The sequence below is a fragment of the Anas platyrhynchos genome, chromosome 14, assembly GCF_047663525.1.
Source record: "Anas platyrhynchos isolate ZD024472 breed Pekin duck chromosome 14, IASCAAS_PekinDuck_T2T, whole genome shotgun sequence".
Taxonomy (NCBI): Eukaryota; Metazoa; Chordata; class Aves; order Anseriformes; family Anatidae; genus Anas; species Anas platyrhynchos.
The window spans coordinates 5,091,297-5,115,475 of NC_092600.1; the positions used below are offsets into that span (position 1 = coordinate 5,091,297).

The window sequence follows — 24,179 nt, forward strand, 5'->3', positions numbered from 1 at the left end:
AAGCAGTTTAAATGCTTAACATATCCTTTTGAGCTACTAATTACGCTTCCAAGATGGTGCTTATTTATTTAAAAAAAAAAAAAAAGTTGGCAACAACTCCATTTTCTCTTTTGTAGGACTGCAACATGAATCCTTTTTTTAATGCCTCAGAGGGCTTTTTTTAGCAAAGGGATCAAGGAGGGGCTAGGAGCAGAAAATGTATACATAGTTGTTTACTTGAGAAATAGAATACTTGCTGTTAGTATTCCGGTTTGTACTGTAATGGAGCTCTGAAGGAAGAAGGTTTTTTGTGTGTGTGTGTTTTTTTTAAACTGGTAAACATGTTAGGCATTTTATGGAGGCTGCCATTTAGATACTGTGATCGGAGCCTGATACTTTGATGATTTTCTTATGTCTTATATGTTCTTGATACGCAAATTGAGCAGCTTCTTACTGAAGGCTGTCCTAAAGGCTTTGTACCATTTTCTCATAGCAGTACCTCCAAAGCCTCCTGTAGCTCTTTGCAGCCCTGTTGAGGAAAGGGGGGAGCTCAGTGCCAGTTTGATGGCTGGGACTTTGTAGAACACACTAAAACAATAAAACTTATAGATCACGGTGTTAGGGTACAGCCCCTTGGCATGGTTAGAGACCGCGAAGGGTACCATGACTTAGGGTACTTCGTATTTCAGTTGATCCATGTAGCTTTACTACTCGGGATGTTTTGGAGTGTATTAATGAGTGAAGCATGGATCCTGCAAGTTGATCTGGCTTAAATGGAGCCCCACAAAAGTTTCTGTTTAGATCAGTTTCCAGGTCAGAGATCAGAAAAAAAAAAAACCTGGCTGCACTTCACAGACAGATCCTTTCACATGCTTTTTGGAACTCACTGAAACACCACCTGCAAAGACAGGAAGACTCAAAACTAAAATAAAGCAAAGCAAGATTTGCATGTATACAGTCTGATCTGTATCTCCTGTCAGAACAATGAGCCTGCATCATAAATGGCTGAATAATAAAAAGCATTGAGATGTTTTACGTCAAGCTTTCACCAGGAATTCTTGTTCATTCTTGTTTTCAAGTTTTAACAGTTGTCCACCCGACAGAAGAGGGTTGCCTGGCAAAGTAAAGGTCCTGTGGACTCAAACAGGAATTTCCGCGCTGCCTTATTCGCAGTCTGTCTGTAAATAGAGGAGTACTTTCAGGGACAAGAGTTTTTAGGAACAAGTGATCTCTGGAAAATAATTAAAACTAGAAAGTAATCTTTGCTGAGGAACATCATGAAAGATCTAATCCTGGAGATGTGAGAACTGCTTTTACAATAGCTGCCTGTGCTGGCACAGGTGTTTCCTGTGTAGGGAGCAATAGATTTGGTAACCCCATGGTGTCTTCTGGTATGATCACGATTCATGTAGGAAGCAAGAACAGCAGCATGTGAAGACTTTTCTTTCCAGTGGCAGAGCTGGGAACTACTACACGGGTTGTTCATTACCTCACATAAGCTGTCAGTACAACCAAAGATAGCGCAACTATCTTTGGAAGAGTGCTGAAAACCAACCAGTGACGTGACTAAAGCATTAATTTTTGAAACCGCCACCACCAAAACCCGCTTTCCTAGCTGGGTATCACTGCTGGCTTACAGCATTGTCTAACAGCTGCTCCAACACAACTGAGCAGGGTGATGAAGCAGGACATGGGGTCAGCAGAGGAATCTTGAGTGGTCTTTAATGTCCAGGAGAGTGGTTGTGAAACAACATTTCGGGCTTGTTGGTCTCATTTGAAGTAAAGGATCTCTGAGTGGTCTGGTTGCTTCTGTCAGGTGGGTAGAGCGTGCATAAATGAATTCTGCAACGTGCTGAACTTCAGTTAGTTTAGCAACTAATATTTACAAGTGTGTTTAAATATCTATTAAGTATTTTTAGGAAGGCAAAGTACTTTGGAACTAGAGACTGAAATATTTTGTCATAGTCATTCAGATCTATAGCAGGAACACTGAAAACGAGCTATGGCCAAATAAAATAATTAGGTTGTCTCTTAGCATTAAATTCTATTGCAAGGCAAAGATAACAGAGTACTGTTACGGATGGTGACCTCATGTTTTTACCCGCTAAGCAACGGAAACGTGGAAATTATTCTGCAGGTGGAAAAAAGGGAAGTGTGGTAAGGATCCTTATGGTATATGGGCCAGCGTATAGAATGGTTTCAGTTGGAAAAGATAAGGAATTATGCAGTACTTCAAACAAAATAGTTTTCCATGATGAAAATCATAACTAAGTTGTCAAATATGATTGTCTGGACACAAAACATGGAATAAGAATTGGTGTTTATTAATATTTTTGGCTACAAGACCATTCTTACTATCTTTCTGAAGGTGTTTGTAGGCAAAGCTTTTGAGCCTGGGTCTTCGAATCTGTTTACATTTTTAAAACTTGAGGCTGAATGTTTTAAGATGGAATTTTTCCATTTGGAGTTGATCTGTTAGGTTCCATCTTATTTGTACAGTATAGAGTAATGTAATGAAAGAAAATTCTTAAAGCAATTAGTGAACCTGACTGGTCTTTTAGTGTATTGGCATTTCAGAATACATTAAAATAGAAAATACAGGATTAAGTGTGGTGTAGTACTCATTAGCTAGCCAAAGTGTTTCTAGGGATACCAGTTAAAGGTCAGTCTTTGCTTTGCAATTTGGTTTTGCAGTAATGCTTGTTTTGTATACAGCAGCCTTTTACTATAGGCATAATTATGTATAATTGCTGATAATTAAGAACTATTCTAATCATCTGGACTCTGTGTTACACAGAGAACATTTAGAAATGGTATTTCTAATCCTTAGATGTTGCGCAGGGTAAGGGGTGGGAATTTGAATGATCATGATTCAGATTAAGTGTTATTGTGTAGATCTGTCTAAAAGATGGAGCAGTCAAGGACCTTTGTGCTGAAACATCCCTTTTGTGCTCTGACCATGTTAGAGTTCTCTTTTGAGCCCAAACTGATCTATATAGCAACTGAACATGGAAGTGAAAATCGCTGCTTTGCACTAGCAAAGATAGTAAATAAATTTCTCACTCCTTCCAAGGTTCAGGGGGATGCACGTACTCCAGTAAAATACTGGGCTGCAGGTTGCTCAGCTGATGGGAAATCACGATGGGAGTAGAGTGGAGGGGAGGCAGGGCTGGGGAGGAGAAGGCTGGAAAATGGCAACCTCCCTACCCCTGGCAAGCACCTTGTAACTGGGCAGCTTGCATTTCCATAAACACACAGTTAAGAAGGACAAAGAAACCTTTATTACACTCGAAATACCTGAAGGTTAAAATTTAATAACGTGCTCATTCTAAAAATGTGAATTGGCTGATTTTTAGACTTGATGAAACTTAAAGCCTGATCCAGATAGGTGCTCTGTAGCTCTACACAGTCTGATCAGGCCTTCCTAATTTGAAAACAGCAAACATATCCTTTGACTTTATGGCTTGGTTGATATGAACTGGGATACTTTGCCTTTTTTCCACCCCTCCTCCTCTTTTTTTTTAAAGGTTGCAGGAGGGTTGTGTCTCATTTTAGTCAGCTTCAGTTAGATTAAGGGCTTTGCAGAACTTTTAACTCTTAATATACTTTCACAAAAATCTATAAAAACTTTGTCAGCTTACAAGTTTTCTGTAGTACCACCTATTTATGCAAAACTAAACTTGATCCAATTAGCCATATTTCAGATATATTCACATGAGCTAGCGTATATTGACTTAGTGAGTATCTTATATTATTATACGGTTGAAATGCACGCTCACATACCACTGCATTATCTACGGCTGCAAAAGAGGAAGGGTAACTTGTGGTTCTGTATTGGCAATCAGGTAAAACTCTACTTTTAGAAGTCCTTAAAATATGATGAAGCAGCATTGCTTCCCTGATGAAGCCATTAAGTCTTACTGCGCTAACAGCCCCTGACATGTATGCAGTCATACCGAGTGAAAGAGCACTTGGAATGGAGCAACTGACTTTGTGTTGGGTACTCAGACTTTTTGTTTGTTTCTTTTAAGTTTAGATGATTCCAACATTAAGCTATACCTTGGGTTAAAGGAATCTTGATGTTTTCCCCAGATCTCATGGGGGTGTATTAAGGAATCACACTTGTGCTGCTCCCCTGTGGTACTCCACTCCTGCCTGTGCAAGCAGCTGCAATGTGCATGCAAGGGAGGTAAATTCTGAGCGCACAATACATATTCTGAAAAACCTCTGGTCTTACCCTTGAGCTAATTTTCCTTTCCCCCCCCCCCCCTAGTTTTATATTTTCAGTGCTATGTACTATTATTAAAAAAATGAATAGACTTTTTTCTATTAACACCAAGAGTGTTTACACTACTCAGCAAATAAATAGGTGTTTACACAACCAATGATATTTACCTAGGAGTAGCATACTGGTGATAGGGATCCCTGTTTTCTTCTAGCACTTTTCTTCATATGTTTCAACAGAGCAATCATGTTCCCTAGTACAGTGTTAAATATAAGGTTGCATTTCAATAGATAGGCCAGTCCTTAAAATTCTGTTTATTCAGCATCAAAATATTTGTAGTGTTGGTTCTGATCTACTTTAGTATGGATTACCTCTCCTTTGAAGAAGCTTTAATTCTCATGAGGTTTTTTTTGTGTTTTTTTTTTTTTAAAAGGTGTTGACTTACCCCTGCATTTCTGAACTTTAGTTTATTTGCAAAATTAGGTATTGTATCCAAATATTACCAGAAGCAGTATTTCAGAGTAAGATGCAAGTCTTCAGTATTACTGCTTATACCTGCTACTGGTTGAGAAGACCGGGGTCATAGCATATGTTAATATTTTTAAATAAATCAAACTTGTTTTTAAAAAGTTTAATACATGTTGAATAAAACAGATAAAATAAGACGCACAAAATTTCAAAGACTTTGTTGGAACTGTATCAGGTACACCGAAGACAACATGCAGTTCTTCAAGTTTTATGGGGCTGTGCAGGCAGACAGGTGGCCATGGCTGTGTCCCAAATAACTTTAGCTGAATTACACTGAGTTTATTTCACGTGACACCTGAGGTTCAGCCAGGATATATTGGATGTTTGTTTGCTGCCTTGCTCCACTATCCTGTCTTGCCTATGAATCCTTTTTTCCCTTATTTTTCAGGATTAACATCATTAACTAATTTGTTGTCCTGAGTGTAAATCCAGTCATTGACCCAACTCATCCCTTCAAATGGGTGAAATTCTGTAGGGCCTGACCTTTACCATAAACCTGTTCAAGTTTCTGTTGTTTTTCAGTGAGGAGACAGATGTTGCACCTTGTCATCCCAGCCAGGGGCAGCGTCCATTTACATAGTGTTGTTGCCTCTGCTTCAAGCTGAAATGTAATTAAATTCCCATAGAAATTCATAACTTGCTAAATAAAATGTCAACAGTGAAGGGAACATGAAAGTAATAAGCTTAATTCATCTTGAGAAAATACTTGTTTAAAGAACAGGTAGTGTAACTTTGAGTGGGAACGAGCAAAATAAGCACACTTGAAAGAACAGGTTATTTAGCAAATCTTAAATTTTATCATAAACACAAATACAACACTGTGAAATTAGCTTACGGACTTCTTTCCAAGGTGTTGTAGGTATCTTTTAGATGCATTTCTGTTCTGCATTCCTTTTAAAAAGGGTCATTATTTGGAGTTTAAAGCAATGATTTTTATTCTTTTGAATAAAGCTCAACTGTAGATTAACCCTTCAAATGCAGGTTAACATTTTTATTAGCCTATACATTTCTAGAACTACTACAGTTTTGTTATCTAAGAATCATTGTACTTTGACTTCACTTGGGATTTTAGACTTTGTTCAGTGTTACTATTTAACTAATGAATGGATGATGGTAGTTGGAAGTAAGATTTTGCTTCCTGCTTTGCAAGAACAGCTTTCAGGTAGGTGTGGCCAAAACCAATTATGTTGTTGTTTTGTTTCAGTCAAATGAACAGCTCTGTTGTGAGTCCACACTGAGGTTACTACTATAATACAGAAAGCTGGGCACCCTTAAATACATTCCTGCTTTTTCCTCCCACCTTTGATTTTGGCAAGTTTAAGTCTCTTAACCTTATTTTCTGATGCAAGTGTGAAGTGGAAATGCAAAGTCCTGGGGAGGAAGGAACTGCAGCAGGACCAGCTTAGTTCTGCTTAGCATGGTGTGAAACCACAAGGCAAGTGGCTGGGGAAGCAAAGAAGATCCCAAATTAACTTTGAAATCAAGATGTACTATTCAGTTTTAGAATCAGATATATTTGTGGGGAAAGCCCTTGAAGTCCATTCTCAAATGATGCTTTGGATTACATGAAAGAGCTTAAAGGTCAGTGGCACAAGGCTTCAAAAGAGTGTTCAGATATGATCATCCAGTATTAGAGTTGAGGGGTGTGGGGCAAAAAATAGATAAATATCAACTTCATATTCACTTCATAAATATCAAAATAGTTCTTTCAGAATAACTGATTGGATCAGATGAAGTTAAGCTCATATCTGAGCATTAACTTACGCTGTTTTCAGCGTTTCATGATTTTCAGAAGAGGTTTTTTTTGCCTAGTTTAAAATGTGGTATGGAATAAGCTCATATTTATAGGAAGTTTTCTGTAGATAACATAATACCTCTATTTATAGTGACATCAATATTATGGAGGCTCAATAGTAAACTTGAGCTACAGGAGTGGTCTAATGCATTTAGTTTTGAAATAGAGTTAATTCATCTGTGGTCTCAGAGAAATCATTTCAGGATATGAAGAAATGCTGTAGGTTTTTGTTGTTGTTTTAAGGGGAAAAAAAGCTTTCTGCTTACTCTCGGAATACTGCTCACCTACCTATTTTGATTAAATGTATCTTACCACAGTCTTCCAACTTCATAAAACCATCAGAAGAAAAGAATGGGAATAAAACAAAATCTTCTCTACGCTACCACTCAAGACAGTTCTCCTAGGCTATCATCTTTATTTTAGAGACATTATTTATTGGCACTTTACAGAGTTGTTTGGATCATTAACTACCTTTTATTCTAGCTTTTACCTTTCATGTTGCTATAACAGAAGAACTTACTATTACATGGACCTTCTCAAGCAGCACTCTGAGTCTTTTTCCATTCTTCTTCAGATAGCAGAGGAGCTAAAATGACTTTGGCCTTCAGGCACCTCCTCCAAATCCTCCTTTTCTAGGCCACTAACTTTTCCTGAGACTGCACTCTTAATTGCACCAGTGCTTTGATAATAATTCCTCTTCAGCAGCAGAGCAGCACCTGCTTAATAGAGCAGCACACCCACTCACATAGTTGCTGGTAATCACACCTTCTCTTTTCCAGGACAGTTTTCTAAACCAGCACCTAGCTTGGCTGTTAATCACCTGACTGCACTCATTACTTTAATCTGGAGAGACAGGCAGCAATTGGTGCAGGTGCAACTCAATCTTGGGGGAAATTTAGCTTTGTCTCTCGTGATCTGTTCCTGAGCGAAGCCAAAGCCAGTGCTCCATCCTCCTTTTGTCATATCAGCCACTTTTGTCAGCTCTTCTGACAGTTTGCCCTCCCTTGACTTTGCAATCTTCAGTATTTTTCTTCTCCCTTTCTGATCCTCACCACTCCTGCACCTCTCCACGAACAGCCTGGTCTGTCTCGGTTTGCCATTTCCCCATTCTCCTGTCTTTGGATACCATCCCGGCAAATAAAGGCTTAAAATTGTGTCTGCATCAAAGACTCCAGATCTAATTTCTTGTGCTAGATCTTTTGTGCTGTTGACACCACCAACCTGTTTCAGCTCAGCTTCTTTGGGTAAGGAGTGTTAATTCCACGTTAGGATTGAGTGACCTGGGGTAGGAATGGGCAGCTGTCCTCCTCGTAAACTCTAAAGCTCTTCTGTGTTTACAGCTCTTAAATGCAATTGTGATAACCTAGTACAAGATAGTAAACAATTTTATTTGCACTTAAACGTACTTCAGTGTCCTCTTCACTCAATTTTTGTAGTCTGGAATGCGTGCTGGGCATCTGTGTCATAATTTGTTTATAAATCTTTTCTCCCTTACTGCATGTAACAACAGGGGGATATCCAGTGGTGCTTCCCCAAGGCTGTCTTGGCGCAACTGAAAATTGCAGATGGTGAAAGCTGTTTTGAAAATGAGATGTGAATTATCACGTTAGTTATGTTATTAAAGCTGCAGTTACCAAAAGCTTTAAGGTTGCTCAGTACCATGTTGTGCTTCTTAAAATTGCTTTAGTCTGACAAAACTGCATCACTTCATCTAATATCTACCTCGACAGTGAACCAGAGTACCTCAGCAGGTCCTAAATTTTGAATAGGGGAGCTGGAGAAAGAAAAAAGTGATTTGTAAAACAGAGTGATTTCCTTCAACTACTCCATGCTCCATGCATACTCCAAGTTTTGACATTTAGTTCAAGGTATCACGTTCATATTTTATGATGACCTGTGAAACGCGACCCACATTTGGCCTTAGTTTCAGGGCCTGAGAGATCTCGAACTCTGCGATGAATAAAGATGCTCTAAAATGTGGCAGGATGATTCCCCTGGCGTTCTGGTGTGGCTGGGATCAGCGGTGCCGATCAGCAGCTGGATGCCTGCCCGCGAAGCTGCCCTGCCTCACAGCCAGGAGCACTCCTTTAGCAAGGAGGCCTCGTGTGCATTTGCTGCTTTTTCTGCTCTTGGCAATCCTCAGCAACGCAGAATTGCCCGCTTTGAATTGCAGTGAGAAAGGGAAAACTGTCAAGAGCAGGAGTGCTAACGAGGGGTACAGCAGTGACAGGGGTGGGCTGGGAACACAGGGGCACCAGGATCTTGCATTAAAACCCTCAATCCTTACAACTCTTCAGCTGTTTTAGTGCGCGTTAACAAAACCCCTTGGAAAAGTGTGTCATCCTCTTTTAGTGGGAAGGAGCCATGTACTGCTGGTACCAGCAAGTCTGTTAATTAGTGCATGTGATTGACCGTGCTCTAGGGAGGATCCGTATTGCTGTGCTGAATGAGATTTCTCTCTAGTATTACCTGCTTTAGTTTTGAAAAATTGGAACACGGTTATTAAGTTGGGGAACCACAGGAAGAGAAAATATCAAATGACCAAAGAAGGTAAATCTTTCCTGAAAAAGCAGTGCTCTTACAGGGTGATAGCGTTTGTGAAAAACTTACTAATTTGTAGGAATTTCAGAAGAGAAGCTGTATATAGTACTTTGCCACATATTATTGCACTGATTAGTTACTGCAGGGAGAAGTTCTGATTTTACCTTCCTCGTGGCTTTCAATCAACTTTTACCTCCTTTAATTGGCTTGGAAGAAGAAATTATTGCACTTCACAACGTTAGCATTCTGGGTACTCAGGTATTGGCATCCTTTAAGGAACTCACCCCAGCTGCTATTTATAATCTCATCGTTTTGCCCACCATTCATTTCTTAAAGAGGAATTTCCTTGGGCATAGTAAACCTGCCCAAGGTTTACTGGGAGTTGACTGGGAGTGGGAAAGAAAGAGTGTGAATTAGTAGAAGAGCTGTTGTATTAAAGTAAGCATTGGGGGGTCTAAAAACTTTTAATTAAGACACGTAATTAATTATTATTTTTGTTTGTTTTTAACATATAGAATAAAACATTCCCCATAAATTCAATCCATAAGAAACAAGTCTGGTTGATAACCTAATCTTGTAAAGGTTCTTACTGGTTTATGCTCCAGATAAGTACAACGCTTTCTGATGTAGTCAATTAGTCCAGTGATAGGAAAAAAATTGACTTGATAGAAAGCCTTGAAAAATTTGGTAGGTAGGTGTTCTTAGGACTTCAACCAATGGAGGTTTTTCTCTGTTTACTGTTTTTGGGATAATATTATAATATTGATACGTTTTGCTTAACAATTGTGTAATGGTTCTTGTAACTTGCTTGTAAATACTGTTTGAGTCAGTATTGTTTAACTTCTTTATTGCATATAAATAACTTTATAGCTCAGTACTTGTGCTTTTCTGTACGTTTGGATGCATCACTTTAAGCTGGTGGTGAACTCTTTGCCATAAAAGCTCTTATATCTACATAGAGCTATGCAAAAGTACTTTTCTAATCTGTGATAAAAGCTATTTATATTGGAAGCCTTCTGTAACCTTAAAATGTGTAACTAATGTGTACGTTAATACAGTAGTTACTTAAATCAAAATATATTTAAGCTGTTTTCCCTTTTTAACTGACTAAAACCCAAATGTGATTCTTAATCCTAAAATACAAAAGAGAGGGTTATAGAACAGGCTTTTAGTATCAAGACAGGAATGCCTTATTTTCCTCCCTTCTCTCTGCAGTGGGGTAGTACAAGTATGTTGATGTACAGGAATGCCAGAGGGAGGCTTTTTGTAGAGGAATTTTTGCTCCTTCTTTTTCATGGTCTGCAATTGGATATGAAAAAAAAAATCAGAAATGTTTCTGGTAAAAATATCAGGAGTGATCTGGAAGAGAATGAGAAAAATCATGATATCTTAGAACAGCTTGGGTTGGTAGGGACCTTAAAGCCCCTGCCAGGGGCAGGGACACCTCCCATCAGCCCAGGTTGCCCAAACCCCATCCAGCCTGGCCTTGGGTGCTTCCAAGGATAGGGCATCCACAGTTGTTTAGTGCCTCACCACTCTCGCTATCTTTTTTATAAGCCCTTTTAAGTACTGAAATGCAAAAGGCTGCAATAAGGTATCTCTCGAGCCTTCCCTTTTCCAGGCTGAACATCCCCAGGTCTCCTGGCCTTTCTTCTTAGGAGAGGTGCTCCAGCCTCTGATCATCCTTGTGGCCTCCTCTGGACCCTCTCAAGTCCACATCCTTCTTGTGCTGGAGATAAGCGTAATCATTAAATGCCTAACTGAAGAAACTGGCAGGAATCTCTACCTTAGATGCAATATTTTCAGATTCAAAGGAGTAGGATAAGGTTTGGATTAAAAGGCTGTTGCTTAGCAGACTTGAAGAACTGAGGATCCTTTTGAAATGTTCTTTTCTTGGATGCTCTGAATTGTGCGATGAGTTGAGAATTGCAATAAGCTTGGAACTGGTAGATAAACAAGGTTAGAGACAACTGTTTTCTTCACAGTTTATACAAGGAAGAATTTGGTGGCAAAGGAGACTGCAATGCGTTGGGTTGTTTTTAGAAGGATACAGTGAAATATATAATACTCGTGAAAGGTGTCAGGACAGAATCTTTATATTGGTTTACAGATTTTGTTAAATTATTGTCAGAGGGTAGAGGGGGATTGTCATTGGGAGCATCAGGAATCTGAGCTCATCTATTTTTATAGCAGGCTTTCCCATTCAGTAAAGTTTATAAATAGTCACAAGTTGTCTTTAAGTTTTGAGACGTGCTTGGAGTGAACGTCTGAAAAGATATTTAACTGAGAAATGGAAACTACCTTTCAAATAATTCACCATGTAAATCATCATAATTAATTCTTCGTCTCTTTATCTTGACAGGAATGCCCAAGGAAAAGTACGATCCACCTGATCCACGGAGGATGTACACAATTATGTCCTCAGAGGAAGCAGCCAACGGAAAGAAATCACACTGGGCGGAGTTGGAAATAAGTGGTAAGAAACTGAGGAATGATTCTGAGTTACAATCTCATTGCTATTTATGAATAGCCTGTGTCGTAGTACAGGCTTGAACAAGAAATCTAGGGAACGTGAAAGAATGATAGGAGAGAATTTGTATGCTCAGTGTGGTACATTCACCTGTGGTAAACTGATACTCAGCTTCCACTGGAAGAAGGAATAAAAAACTGAGGCTTGACCTTTTGACTCATTAAAGGTCTTCACATGTTGCACAGCAGTGTTGTAGGTTATCACATCCAGCAGATTTTCTAGTGATGCAAAGTTAGGCTGAGATTTTGATTAAATGTGGAATTTCTTCACGAGACTGCAAAAATTGACATGGTATTTCTAAATGACTGACTGTCTAATACAGGAATTTGTAGAATACAAGTATTTCGAACTGAGAAGAGTCATTCTTTCTGTCCAGATCACTGAATCTGTGTCTTGATTCAAGTGCTACATGCCTTTACATGTGCATTTCTTACCTGAAGGTTGCAGATGCAGAAACCTAGTTAAATGGTGGTCTTTTAAAAGGCTTTCAAAACTTTTTTCACCTTGGAGAAATTGACATTGGTACCCTTCTTCTAATGCCATTGGCACAGTTAGATGACTTGTAAATGAAAAGAGCTCTTCCAAAAAAAAAAGTCTTGGAGAGAGAAAATATTTTGAGACCTTCTTCTGATTATATCTCACATTGCTCACATGCAGCAGTGTAAGAATCTTGATTCTATAACACAAATCCATGTTTCCACCATTCAGTTTATACGAAAATTATACCTTTTTTTTAAATCTCTGGCAATAATTTATGCAGCTTTTGGTTGAATACCAGATGGAAATCCATGTTCTTAACGAAGCATTTTAGTCACCCCAAATATAGTACTTCTGTCTGTTCTTGGCTGGATTAATGCCACAGAATAAAGACTTTGGGTTTGAAAGATGTTACACAGAAATAAGGGGCAAACTGAAGAATCTTTCACCCCAAATATAACCTGTAAGACAAATATTTCTTAAACATCTATTAATTATTGAATACATGGTCAGTTAGTAAATGTCTGTTTTGTATGGGACTTGAGAAAGACAGATGCTCAAAATTTAAGTATGGATTGGGAGAAAAACAATCTAAGTGTCCCTGGCAACAGTTTAAATTCTCATGTACAGTGCGGAATTTCTTTGGATTTATATAATCAATGATTAATGGATTTTTATTTTTTTCCTTCACCTTCCTTCCACAGGGAAAGTGAGAAGCTTAAGTTCATCGTTGTGGACACTGACCCATTTGACAGCTTTGCATCTCAGTGACAATTCCTTATCCCGTATTCCTTCAGACATTGCCAAGCTTCACAATCTGGTGTATCTGGACCTGTCCTCTAACAAAATCCGCAGTTTACCAGCAGAGCTCGGAAACATGGTGTCACTCAGGTACGTAAGTTTTAGCAGTTGAACAATTTTAACTCCTGTTATCTTATAGAAACAGCTTGGGTTTTGGCATAATATTGATGTTTTAGTCAACAGAAAGGATAAATAAATATCCCCTTCCTGACTCTTTACCTGTCCCCCTGAATACTTGCTATAGTCTTTGCAGTTTTATAGCAGTGCTGGATTTTCTGTGATATTCTGTTCCAATGTATAACAGTTCGTTATGAGCTCAGGAAGCGCTCAGTTTGATAATAGTCAACCATTTTATATCTTTCCAAGTAAGGTTTCCTCTCTTCTGCATCTCTATTCAAACTCTTACAAATCTTTATGTGGAATTCTTCTCTAAGAAATGCTGATGCACAAATAGCCTTTGTCTCATAGGAAAGTAGGAAGAAGGTCCGATTAAACATTCACAGTCATGCTAACTACTATTCTTCATATTTATTCATCTTTAGTAATTATTTCTAATAATAATAGTTCTTATTCTCTTGGTTTTATAACTACTGCAGTTTTTCTAACATCATCTCCTTCCTACATTTACTCTCAAGTAGCTGCATTCCTATGCAAATCGAAGAGGGGGGAAAAAAGTACTACATGCAACTTTTTCCACTCAATTTTACAATGTGAAAATGCACAAAGTTTGCATGGAATGATACCTCAAATATAAATAGTGATGAATATTTACATTATAATTAAGGCTGCAGCATTTCATTTTATAATACGTTATTATGTAAATGACATATAAAGGTAAATATTTACAGGCAACACTCTTTTGTCCTTGACCCAAAAGAAGAGCCTTATCTTTAGTTTTATTAGATGGTTACAAGTAATGGATGTAACTACTTTTAATTTTGAAGATGTTTATGGCCAGCTTTCTCAAAACCAGAAAACACTGAGCCTACAAGTAATTCAAATGTTATTGGAAGTAAAGAAGAAAATAGAGAAATGTACTGCCAGGATAGCTTTAATAAAACTGGAAGCAAAGCAAGTTTGTACATAAACATGTCACTGCATTTTATTCTACTTTAGAGAAGTCTACTCTGTTGGAGAGGATTAAACTAGCCAATTAAATTGGTACTAAAAGCTCAAATTCCAAAGTACTTTAAGTCTCAGTCTTGGTGGTTGAGTAAAGGAACCGTACTTTTTAGAATATAATTGGCAGCTCTCTTTTGTAGTGTGTTGTGTAGTTGTTATCAGATGTGAAATAGCTTGTTCTTTTGTATTTTATTTTTAATGTTTTGCATTACTGCTTCAATTAAAAGCAGTTATTAGTAATTTTCTTCTCTCCTTTATCCATTCTTCCGATAACATGAGCTAGTAATTCTAAATGTACTGGAATATTTTCAAATTAATCTCTTCATTTCATCAGCATTATTTTATTTTCATCAATCTTTTTCTTTCCTTCTGAAATGTTGCTGTAAAATTAATATTCATGACATTAAGTTAGAATAGCACCATAGAGTCATCAGCAGAGTCAAAAGATACTATGCTATCTTCACAACGTTTTTCCCAATTTATTCTAACTTCATGAAGTTTCAGCTCTCTTCCAAGTCCTAAACCTCTTCCAAGTAGAAAATGCTAAATCTTGTGAATGTGAAATGTGTAGCCAAGGCCTAGGATCAATCCAGTTTTCTGTTTGTGATATAAACATAGAAATTGAATCCAGATCTCTAGACGTGAAAAGCTAGTGCATTAATCCACTGCACTCTCTCTGTCCTCAGTAATTGCAGCTGATCCATGATTTCTTTTCACTGTGGTGAAAGTGAAGAAAAATCCGTAAGTGCATCCTGTGTGATAGCGCTCTGCAGGTCTCAGTTGTGCTGTAGTTTTATGTTTCAGGCTAGCTCTTACTGCTGACGCTTCCCATAAGTTCTGGGAAGTTGTTCAAACTAACGGTAATTCAACACTGGGCATTGCTAATACCCTGAGCCACAGAAATAATTTGTGCTCTCACGCATTAGAATTGATAACAGGTCTTCAAACTCTCACATCTGGAGCTCTGTTTTTGGTCTGTATGGCAAAGCTCACCCAAGACTCATTGCATCTCTGTTTTTGCTGCAGGTACTCAAGAAAGAGGTGTCAGAGAGAGCAGTAAGATTGCTGATCTTTGGGGAAAGAGGAGGAAAAAAAAAAAAAAACATTCTAACATATTACCTTGAAAAGCTCAGATCTAAAACAGATTCTCTTGATATGCTTGAAAGAACTAGTGGAATTTGCTGTTATCATCTTTGCTGTGTAAAGGAGGGGTTCCAGGAGGCAAAGCTTATTAGAGAAAATAATCCTTTCATCCAAGAGAGAAAATGTAATGATACTTACTTTTATGCCATTCTTCCATCCCACTATTTTTTCACTAAAGGAATTTAGCTGTGTTTTTTACACTTCATACATAATCTAACTTTTTTAGACTTCGGCAGTGCTTTGAAAATCTCTTAATGGACAAGGTACCTTCCTAAAGAATAAATTAGTAGCCATTTAATGTCTTATTGAATATTATCTCTAAAAAATTATATCCATTTAAGTCTCAAATGTCCATGGAAGTGCTGAGGACTGTTGGGAATATTTTGTTTTAAATAATATATTGTCTCCTTATTTACCTGCTATGTTTATTGTTCATAATTAGAAACTGTATAATGACACAGTGGGCTTCTGAGTTTCTGTCTAAAATACGTGCTTTCATCTGTGAGATTTTATATTTAAAGCAAACAAACAAAAAAGTAACTACAAAACAGGTGACCAGTTGTATTATATAGTCTGGCAATCAGATGAGTAATGATTTAACATCTCTAGATAACCCAGTCAATCAAAAAGAAAGTCCCCTCCCTTATCTTTTGCCATTCCACACACCAGCGTGTCTGTGAAACAAGCGACTTCATTTTTACCAAGGTTTCTAAATATGCAGTTAAACTGAGAATTTTTTTGGAAATCACTGTTAGGGAAGAACTGTGTAGAATTTACTTTTGAAATACAAGGCTAGGAGAAGAAATGTTTCTCTTTGCTTTGAGTGCTGTCTTGTAGAAATCTAAAGGCAGTAACATAATTCTTGGCATCCAGGTTTGGTGTCGTTCCCTCCCTGAATAATTTTCGAGTCTCTAGACACCAAGGTGGAAACCCTTTTGAAGTAGCAACTTTATATTGAAAATTTTAAGGAAAGTCTTCACAGCTTGGAATGCTTTTAAGAAATTGAAAAGCTTGCTCACAAGTCCGTTCTCTCTGCCCAGTTGATTGGGATATCAGAATCCAGACGTGTTCCTGTATTTATTTTACTTTTTGGAAGGTAAAAAGCACGTATTTCATCCTAATGCTGAAGTTATGGAAACAACAGGAAATTACTATTTGTTGGCCAAAGACAGATAAACTCTTTCTTTGTGTCTGGAAACTCATACACAGTAGATCAGTATGCACTTACCTTTCCTTATGTGTCAAAGGAAAGAAGCTTAGCGGAAAGAATTAAATTACCTGAGGCATGCACTCCGCTTTTCCCTACTCCATGTAAAGTGCAAACCAGTATTCATGAGAGACCTTAACCAAAAAGAATTTTAACTGTGTACTAACATGATAATGTCATAGCTCTAGTAGTGCTGTCATGGTACTTCATTTATTTTTTGCTTATTTGTTTTCTGGGTTTTAATTTTCCTTTATTTGGCTTTTAATCATAGATGAACTGTTTTATGGTGTGGTTTGTCAGAGCTGTTACTACTTGATCACTTGTAGTTATTAAATGCTTTCATAATTGTTAATGTTTACAAAACTCCTGACTTTTTAAGATGAACTTGCCAAACAGCTGCTTTCCTCTTTACTTCAATGTAATACATATTCTGTCTGTGTGTGTGTGAGTACAGCAGGATTTCCCTAACTATTGCTGTTTAGTCTTCAAGTTTTTTTTTTTTGAGTATTGTGGTTTGCTAGTATGTTGTTTCTTTTAGTTAAATCTCCTGTACTATAGGTTGCTGAAGACAAACTTTGGTCTGTTTTCAGCCCTATATGATTCTTACTCTGTCTACAGGGAACTACATTTAAATAACAACCTGTTACGAGTTTTACCTTTTGAGCTGGGAAAACTGTTCCAGTTACAGACTTTGGGTCTGAAAGGTATTACTACTTTTTCTTGGTATCCGTGCTTTATTTAATGATATCACTCCTGAGATGTAATGGCTGTAGACTGCTGATTCATAAAATGTTACTGAATAGTAATCCCAGATGCTACTTACTACTTAGCTACTTCACTCTTATAAATGTTGTTATTTAGTGATTAAGAGAAGAGCAAGAGCTCCTTGGGTCAAACACTCCAAATATAAAGAGTCTTCCTCCTTTCTGCAGAGAGGAAGCTTTCTGTTGCTTGCACAGGAATCAGATAAGAGTGCTTTAAGTCTGCAGTGAGCTATTGATAGTGAACTCCATCCAAAAGGGGTATATGCTTTGTACTGCTGTACAAAGGTTATTGTGCTGTTTACACAAGCAGCTATATTTTTTTCCCTTTTTTCTCTGAATTGTATGAATTATTGTTGCTATAAAATTGCTGATTTCATTGGAAATAGTCACATGAGGGCCTGCAAGATCAGGAGTACTGAGCGATAGCAATATCTCTAAATGCTGTTAAGTCTCAAGTCTTCCTCCTTTAAAACTGGATAATTACCACGTGCATTGTCCATGAAAACCTTTATGATCAGCCTTATGAGTTTAGCAGTTGGTAGACTCTATTGGGGTAGGACAGGCGAACTGACAGTGGACACTTCACTCACATCAAGCAAAGCAAATAGGTTGCTCTTGTGTTTTTTGCCTCATCAGCTTTGTGCCTGCAAGTGATGCAGCACATTGTACCATGCCAATTTCTCCCTGCTGTTAGATCCAACACCTGCACTTGGAGCAGGCCTTCAGAAGAAGAGAGAATGCAATTAAATTCACCAGAAATAGCTGCACGTGTTGTGGTTTGTGGGATTGAAGACTTGAGATTTGAAGTTTGTTAATAGTTCATAGTAAATTTAGTATTTTTCTCAGAGATGCTGGCTTTAAATGTGCATATGTAAATTCATACTGATTCTGCATATTTCAGTATTTCTGTAAATGTGTTTGCAGGAAATCCACTTACACAGGATATTCTGAACCTTTATCAGGAACCAGATGGGACACGAAGGCTACTGAACTATTTGCTTGATAATTTGGCAGGTACTGCAAAAAGAAGTAAGTGATCATTCTTAAAACATTAATTTCTGCTGTATAAATTAAATGTGATTATCACTTCTTGTATTTCTATTTTTAAAATACTTCCATAGTTTCAACAGAACAACCACCTCCAAGATCTTGGATTATGTTGCAAGAACCAGACCGTACAAGACCAACAGGTACTGTAACACTTCAAGGACTTTTCATTTCCTTTTATGAAAACTGTTGATCTTTATTATCTGCTGAAAAGTTTTTGATACTTAAATTAATTAATCATCTGACCATCGCTGGCAGCTAGTTGAAGCAGTTCTATCTCAACTGGAACACCTGGTTCAGATCCTATTAGGATGTAGTTTCTTCTTAATGAGCATACTCCTCCCAGGAACTGAAATTGTTGTCCACAATGAGTTATATAGTTGTATTATAACAGGCTTAATTGAACATTTGTTGAAGAATAAAAAATGGAAGACCATGGTCATAATTTCTCAAAAGGGTAGATTTTTTTTTTTTACTTTCAAGTTCCCTGTGTATCATCCGTTTCCACACATTTCTTGCTCTTGGGAATCAGGATGCATTTATCTGCTTACTAATTTCTTCTGCATGAATTTTCTAAAATACAGCCCTTTTTATTCATTTGCAGACTGAAAATATTCTGCAATTATTGCAGTGTCCTCTGTTTCAGGACTGACGTACATTACTTTCCCCTACTGATTTTATCAAGGAGGTTACTTCAAAGACCATGATGTTATGCAATATGTCTCTTGCTCTCACCTATTTGTTTTCAAAGGATTGAGCTTTGACCCCCAGTCAGCCTTGGATTGTTGCCTCATTTTCTAAATCTTCAAACAGCTGTATTTTTTCTTCTCCTGTGTTGTCCTCCTTGTTGAGAGGAGCTACCAGTAAGCTTCCAAGTAAAGTATCTCATTATCATACTGCAAATTCCTTAGTGCTTTTTTAAAAACAAAACCAAATATCCATCCTACTGGATTACCTGTCATGCTGCCCTGAACTGTCTTATATCCCTTCTGTTCAAAATAAATACAGAGAAGCAAATGTTTAACGTTACATGCAAATTGTAAGCTTTGTGAGGAAAATTAGAGGTGGATGTTTTTTACTTACTGTTTTCCCTATACTACTTCTTTGTGTGAAAAATTCCTAACCCTGATGTATATCTGCGAAATTATGAGGATCTGTTACATTTCATGGTGATATTAAGATTTTTAAATAGTCTATTTCAAGAGCTTACAAACTTCAGGATAGCTAGCAAATTTAAATGTTCAAAACACCTTGTTCTAGGCTTTTCACAGTAATGCATCACTTAGCATGGAGTACATTTGTCTGCTGTCTATTTCATTATCCATATAAAGGGTGGTTTTGGTTTTGTTTACTAAGTAAATGTTAGTAGATGGCTTCCAGAAGCCCAAACTTGAAGGTAACATCTTTCCAGAAGGACTAATAAATGCTTTTTTAGTATAAGTACAGGTGTTAAGTTTTGGTTGAAGCAAATGAAGCTTGCATTTATAAATCTGCAGAAGACAAAAGTGAAGAATATAACTGTGGTTTTTTTTGTTGTTAATATGTCAGTGTGTAAGTAACATTATTTATCCACAGCCTTGTTCTCTGTCATGTGTTACAACGTACTTTGTGACAAATATGCTACCCGGCAGTTGTATGGCTATTGTCCATCTTGGGCACTGAACTGGGAATACAGAAAAAAAGCCATTATGCAGGAAATCCTGAGCTGTAATGCCGACATCATAAGTCTTCAGGTAAAAGATATGCTACTATTTCTTTTCCTTTTGTATTCTCGTCTGCTGGTTTCTCTATGTTAACTATATTTACAGTAAATGGTCTGTTTTCAAAACCGTCTGAAAACAAAAGAAAAAAGAAAGGGTGTTTAGAGCAGTATTTGTTGCTTGACATCAAAAGAATGCTTTTCAGCCCACACAGTTGGAATGTGAACCAGCAGCTGCTGATCAAAGAAATGTATGTGGGGGTGTCTTTGTGTGTACATGTGTATGTGGGGGTATAATTGACACATTTTCAAATAAAAGGCTTAAGATAATCATAACTCTGTGGATTACAGAAATTCATTCTATTTTCTTTTTAAAATAGGAATATTGCTCTCAAATTTACATTCTGTGATACACTTGATTCTTATGTGTGTTTGTTTTTTTCTAATCTAATTTGAAAATGATTTAAACTTCAAGTCTAAATAATAACAGTCCTGTGTATTTTGCTATCGTACATTCATGCTGTGCTCTATTCTGACTCTATAGGAGGTTGAAACTGAACAGTACTACAGTTTTTTCCTGGTAGAATTGAAAGAACGTGGCTATAATGGATTCTTCAGTCCAAAATCCAGAGCTAGGACAATGTCAGAACAGGAAAGAAAACATGTTGATGGTTGTGCAATATTTTTCAAAACAGAAAAGTAAGTGATAGGTTTTGTAAAGCCTTCTATTGTGTCTTGCTCTTTTTCACACAATTTCTTGTGTCATTCTACAGTCAAAACAACTTGGCATTAGTCACCCTTTCTGTAGCTGTTCAATGTTTGTTATGGAGCATTCCAATCTCTAGAAGGAGTAGTTTGTACAGGAGAAATCTTTTTGTGCATAACTAGCAATGGAGAATTTTATCCTGAATTTTTGCTGAAGTTTAAATTTTCTTCTATTGGAACAAAACAGGTTAGGACTTCACTAAGTTACACTTCATATACTACCATTAGGTGTTAATAATTAGAAGGAAGCAAATGCTTTTTCCTTTTTTTTTTTTTTTTTTTTTAATTAATTGGTAGGTAATCAAAATTGCTGAAGTAAGGGCTCAGATGACTGACTTTTTTGATGCATTTATCTTCTGAGAAAGGAGGGGAAAAGAATGCACCTATTTTTAGGAGTGAGCAATGATACTAAGACATTATTTAAGAGCTGCAATAGTTACTCGTTGTATCATATTATACTTGTACAATGTGTTGGGTCTGTCTGAGCTGGAGTCACCTTTTCCCTGCAGCAGCCCGCACAGTGCTGTGCTCTGCACTCGTAGCTGGAACAGCACTGATATCACTCCAGTGTTGTGTCTATTGCTGCGTAGTGCTGGCACAGCATCAGGACTCCTAAGCCCCCAAGAGCCAGCAGGCTGGGGGTGGGCAAGTGATGGGGAGGGGACATTGCCGGGGCAGCTGACCTAAACCAACCAAAGGGATATTCCATAACACCTGATGTCACACTCAGCAATAAAAGGGGGGGCTCTCGTGGGGGAGGGGGCTGTTCCTCCTGAACAACCACTACGCGTTTGAGGCCCTGCTTCCCAGGACGTGGCCGAACACCGCTCGCTGATGGGAAGTAGAGAATAATTTTTTTCTCTCTCTCTGTGCTTCCGCGCGGACTGATTGTTTCTTTTGTATCTGTTTCTCCTTCCCATTCCCTTTCCCTTTAATTAAACCTTTCTCATCTCAAACCTCGAGTTCTCTGTGTTGTATTTTCTCCCCCTCCTTCTGAGGAGAGGGGGAGTGAGAGAGCGGTTGTGGTGGAGCTTGGCTGCCCACCTGAGTAAAACCACCACAACAACTATTTGGATATGACAGTAATAGTTTTCCTTCCTTCTGCTTCCATTCCTTTGTGTTCACAAGTAAATGTAGGTGCCAAAAAACAATTACTCAGTCACTCTATTAAACCTGCAAGTTTGAACTAGAATCTCATGGAGAATCAAAAACAAGAGCTCCTATTCTATATTTTTCTCTTTTTAAAAATAAAATAAATATTTAAATTTAAAATCAGCTTAATACCTTACAGTTTCCCTAGCTTTTTTTTTTTTATCCTTTGATTTCAGTTTAGGATTTTTATGAAATTGTTATCGGCTGAGACTTTCTCATCATAAATGTTTGAGCTTTAATTAAAAGGAGAATTATCTATAACATTTCCTTTGATACCTGTTTACTGAAGAAATCACATACAATGTTCTTCTTTCAGATTTACTTTGGTTCAAAAACATACCGTTGAGTTCAATCAACTAGCTATGGCAAACTCAGAAGGTTCAGAAGCTATGTTGAACAGAGTTATGACAAAAGATAACATTGGAGTTGCTGTATTATTAGAACTGCGAAAAGAATTGATAGAAATGTCATGTAAGTCCTATCTAGCTTAATTTTTGAAATGATTGTATTTTATAAATTAAAAAAAATGGACTTTTGTTACAGTAAAACAGAAACTAGATTCTACAGATGAGTGTTCACACACTGTATGCCCAGACAAACTTATTTCCAAAGAGAAATTGGAGAAAAGATGTATTATTCAAAGGATGAGATAGTTGTTTTTTTTTTCTTTGTAGCTTCACTTGTACTGTTTTGCTTTGATGGACTTTGCTTGGAGAGATGTACAGGTATCAGAGAATCAGTTGATAGTAGTTGGGTTTTCCAGGTTCATGTATCTGCATCATTTTAGTTTTTCTTCAATGTTATGCTTAAACCCAACTTGTTCTGCCCTGTCATTCCTTAATTTATGAGATGTAAGTTGGCTTTACAAGTACCTCAGTGGGTAGGTACCATTCAACATTTATGTTTATCCAAGTATGATTTTAGTTCACATTCTAACAAGCTTTTTAAGAAGTAATTCTAAGTAGGTAGCTAACAATGTGAGTAACTTTAGAACACAGAGCTCATTGCCTAGTAAGATATGGGCAGAGCTTGTTTGCACTCACAGATAACCTGAGGAAAACTGTTTTAATTTTTAAAACTACAGTAGTTTTCTGTTAGTGTGGTTATCTGTTGTTTATGGTGATCATGGTATTCCTAAATACGTAAGCATTACAGTGATAGTCTGTTAATGGTCTTCAGTGTGAAATAAAATTATTCCTAATACTTAGGATCAACTAAAACACTTACTAGATCTAAGAGGAGTTGTATAGCCATCTTAAACTAAATGGTATGAATTGTCTTCAAGCAACTGGTATTTTTCCTCCCCTCAAATGTCTTGTATAAAATACAACACAGTTAAAGATGATAACGTTTTCTGTTGCTGACCACATAAAGTAAATAATCCATTTTAAATTTTAGCTGGAAAACCACACCTTGGGATGGAAAAGCAGCTAGTTCTTGTTGCTAATGCACATATGCATTGGGACCCAGATTATTCTGACGTGAAGCTAGTTCAGACTATGATGTTCCTGTCTGAGGTAAAGAACATTATTGATAAAGCTTCCCGTACTCTCAAGCCTGGTGTTTCGGGAGAACATGGAACCATTCCACTTGTACTGTGTGCCGATCTGAATTCTCTGCCAGACTCTGGTAAGAGCACTGTTTTATTATTTTTCTGTAACAATTTAAATTCTAAGGTCTCAATTTTTAGAGAAAATTTCAACCCAGCTAACACATTGTTTCATATTACAAGCTCTAAAGGTACTAAGGAAGGAAAAAAGATAAACTGCTTCTTTTGTGAGTGACTTTTATTGTCTATGCAGTAGTGTAGTTCTGTCTTGTCTTTCAGGATCATTTTGATTGTTATCTTAGACAGAAATGGAAAGGAAGAAAATGTCTTCCAACATAACTGGAAATGTTAGTATGTTACCGATAATTGGGGGTTGTTGTTTTTTTATTTATTCTTATTACTTTAAGTGTGAAAATACATGTTCTTCTCTTTAAAGTTGCATCGTTATAGTCATTTTCTGCAGCTCAGATGTTTTAGGACTCCGAAAATTCAATATATCTCCTACCAGAAAGGAATTCTTCATAGCTCTTTACTATTGTGCTAATTTTTATGATTTTGTGGCAACTTTATAAAGTGCAAGGAAATAACAGGTTCAGTGAACCACTTCTTTACTCTTTCTCAGGTACTCTTTCTCAGGTATTCAAGTACTGAACTCAAGAGCCATCCTTCTTTCTTGCTGCTAATTATTAAATATAGTAATCTTCATTCTTGGTCTGCCTTCCTTCTGGCCTCTGGCAACTGTTAACATCTGCTAGGGTTGATATGAGTGGTTACTGTTCAGAGTGCTGGAAGTGTGTGGGGTTTTTGTTTAGTTTGTTCTTTTTAAATATGATAGCAAGAAAGCAAGCTGGTGCT

The 24,179-nt window shown here is 37.3% G+C and overlaps 1 protein-coding gene across 4 annotated transcripts in view; it reads left to right on the top strand.

Moving 5' to 3' along the window:
• CNOT6 (CCR4-NOT transcription complex subunit 6) overlaps window positions 1–24,179 on the top strand; it is a 32,734-nt gene that overhangs the window by 3,392 nt on the left and 5,163 nt on the right. For 2 of the 4 annotated variants that reach the window (XM_038186605.2, XM_072023139.1), the window contains exons 2-10: window positions 11,431–11,544; window positions 12,780–12,966; window positions 16,967–17,052; window positions 18,037–18,141; window positions 18,234–18,302; window positions 19,735–19,892; window positions 20,403–20,557; window positions 22,092–22,246; window positions 23,174–23,404. In XM_038186605.2, coding sequence (XP_038042533.1) covers window positions 11,433–11,544; window positions 12,780–12,966; window positions 16,967–17,052; window positions 18,037–18,141; window positions 18,234–18,302; window positions 19,735–19,892; window positions 20,403–20,557; window positions 22,092–22,246; window positions 23,174–23,404 — 1,258 coding nt within the window. In that variant the 5' untranslated portion in view covers window positions 11,431–11,432. Of the gene's footprint in view, window positions 1–9,472; window positions 9,507–11,430; window positions 11,545–12,779; window positions 12,967–16,966; window positions 17,053–18,036; window positions 18,142–18,233; window positions 18,303–19,734; window positions 19,893–20,402; window positions 20,558–22,091; window positions 22,247–23,173; window positions 23,405–24,179 lie in introns of those variants that run through there. The other 2 variants (XM_013105341.5, XM_038186607.2) reach the window with 2 other exon arrangements.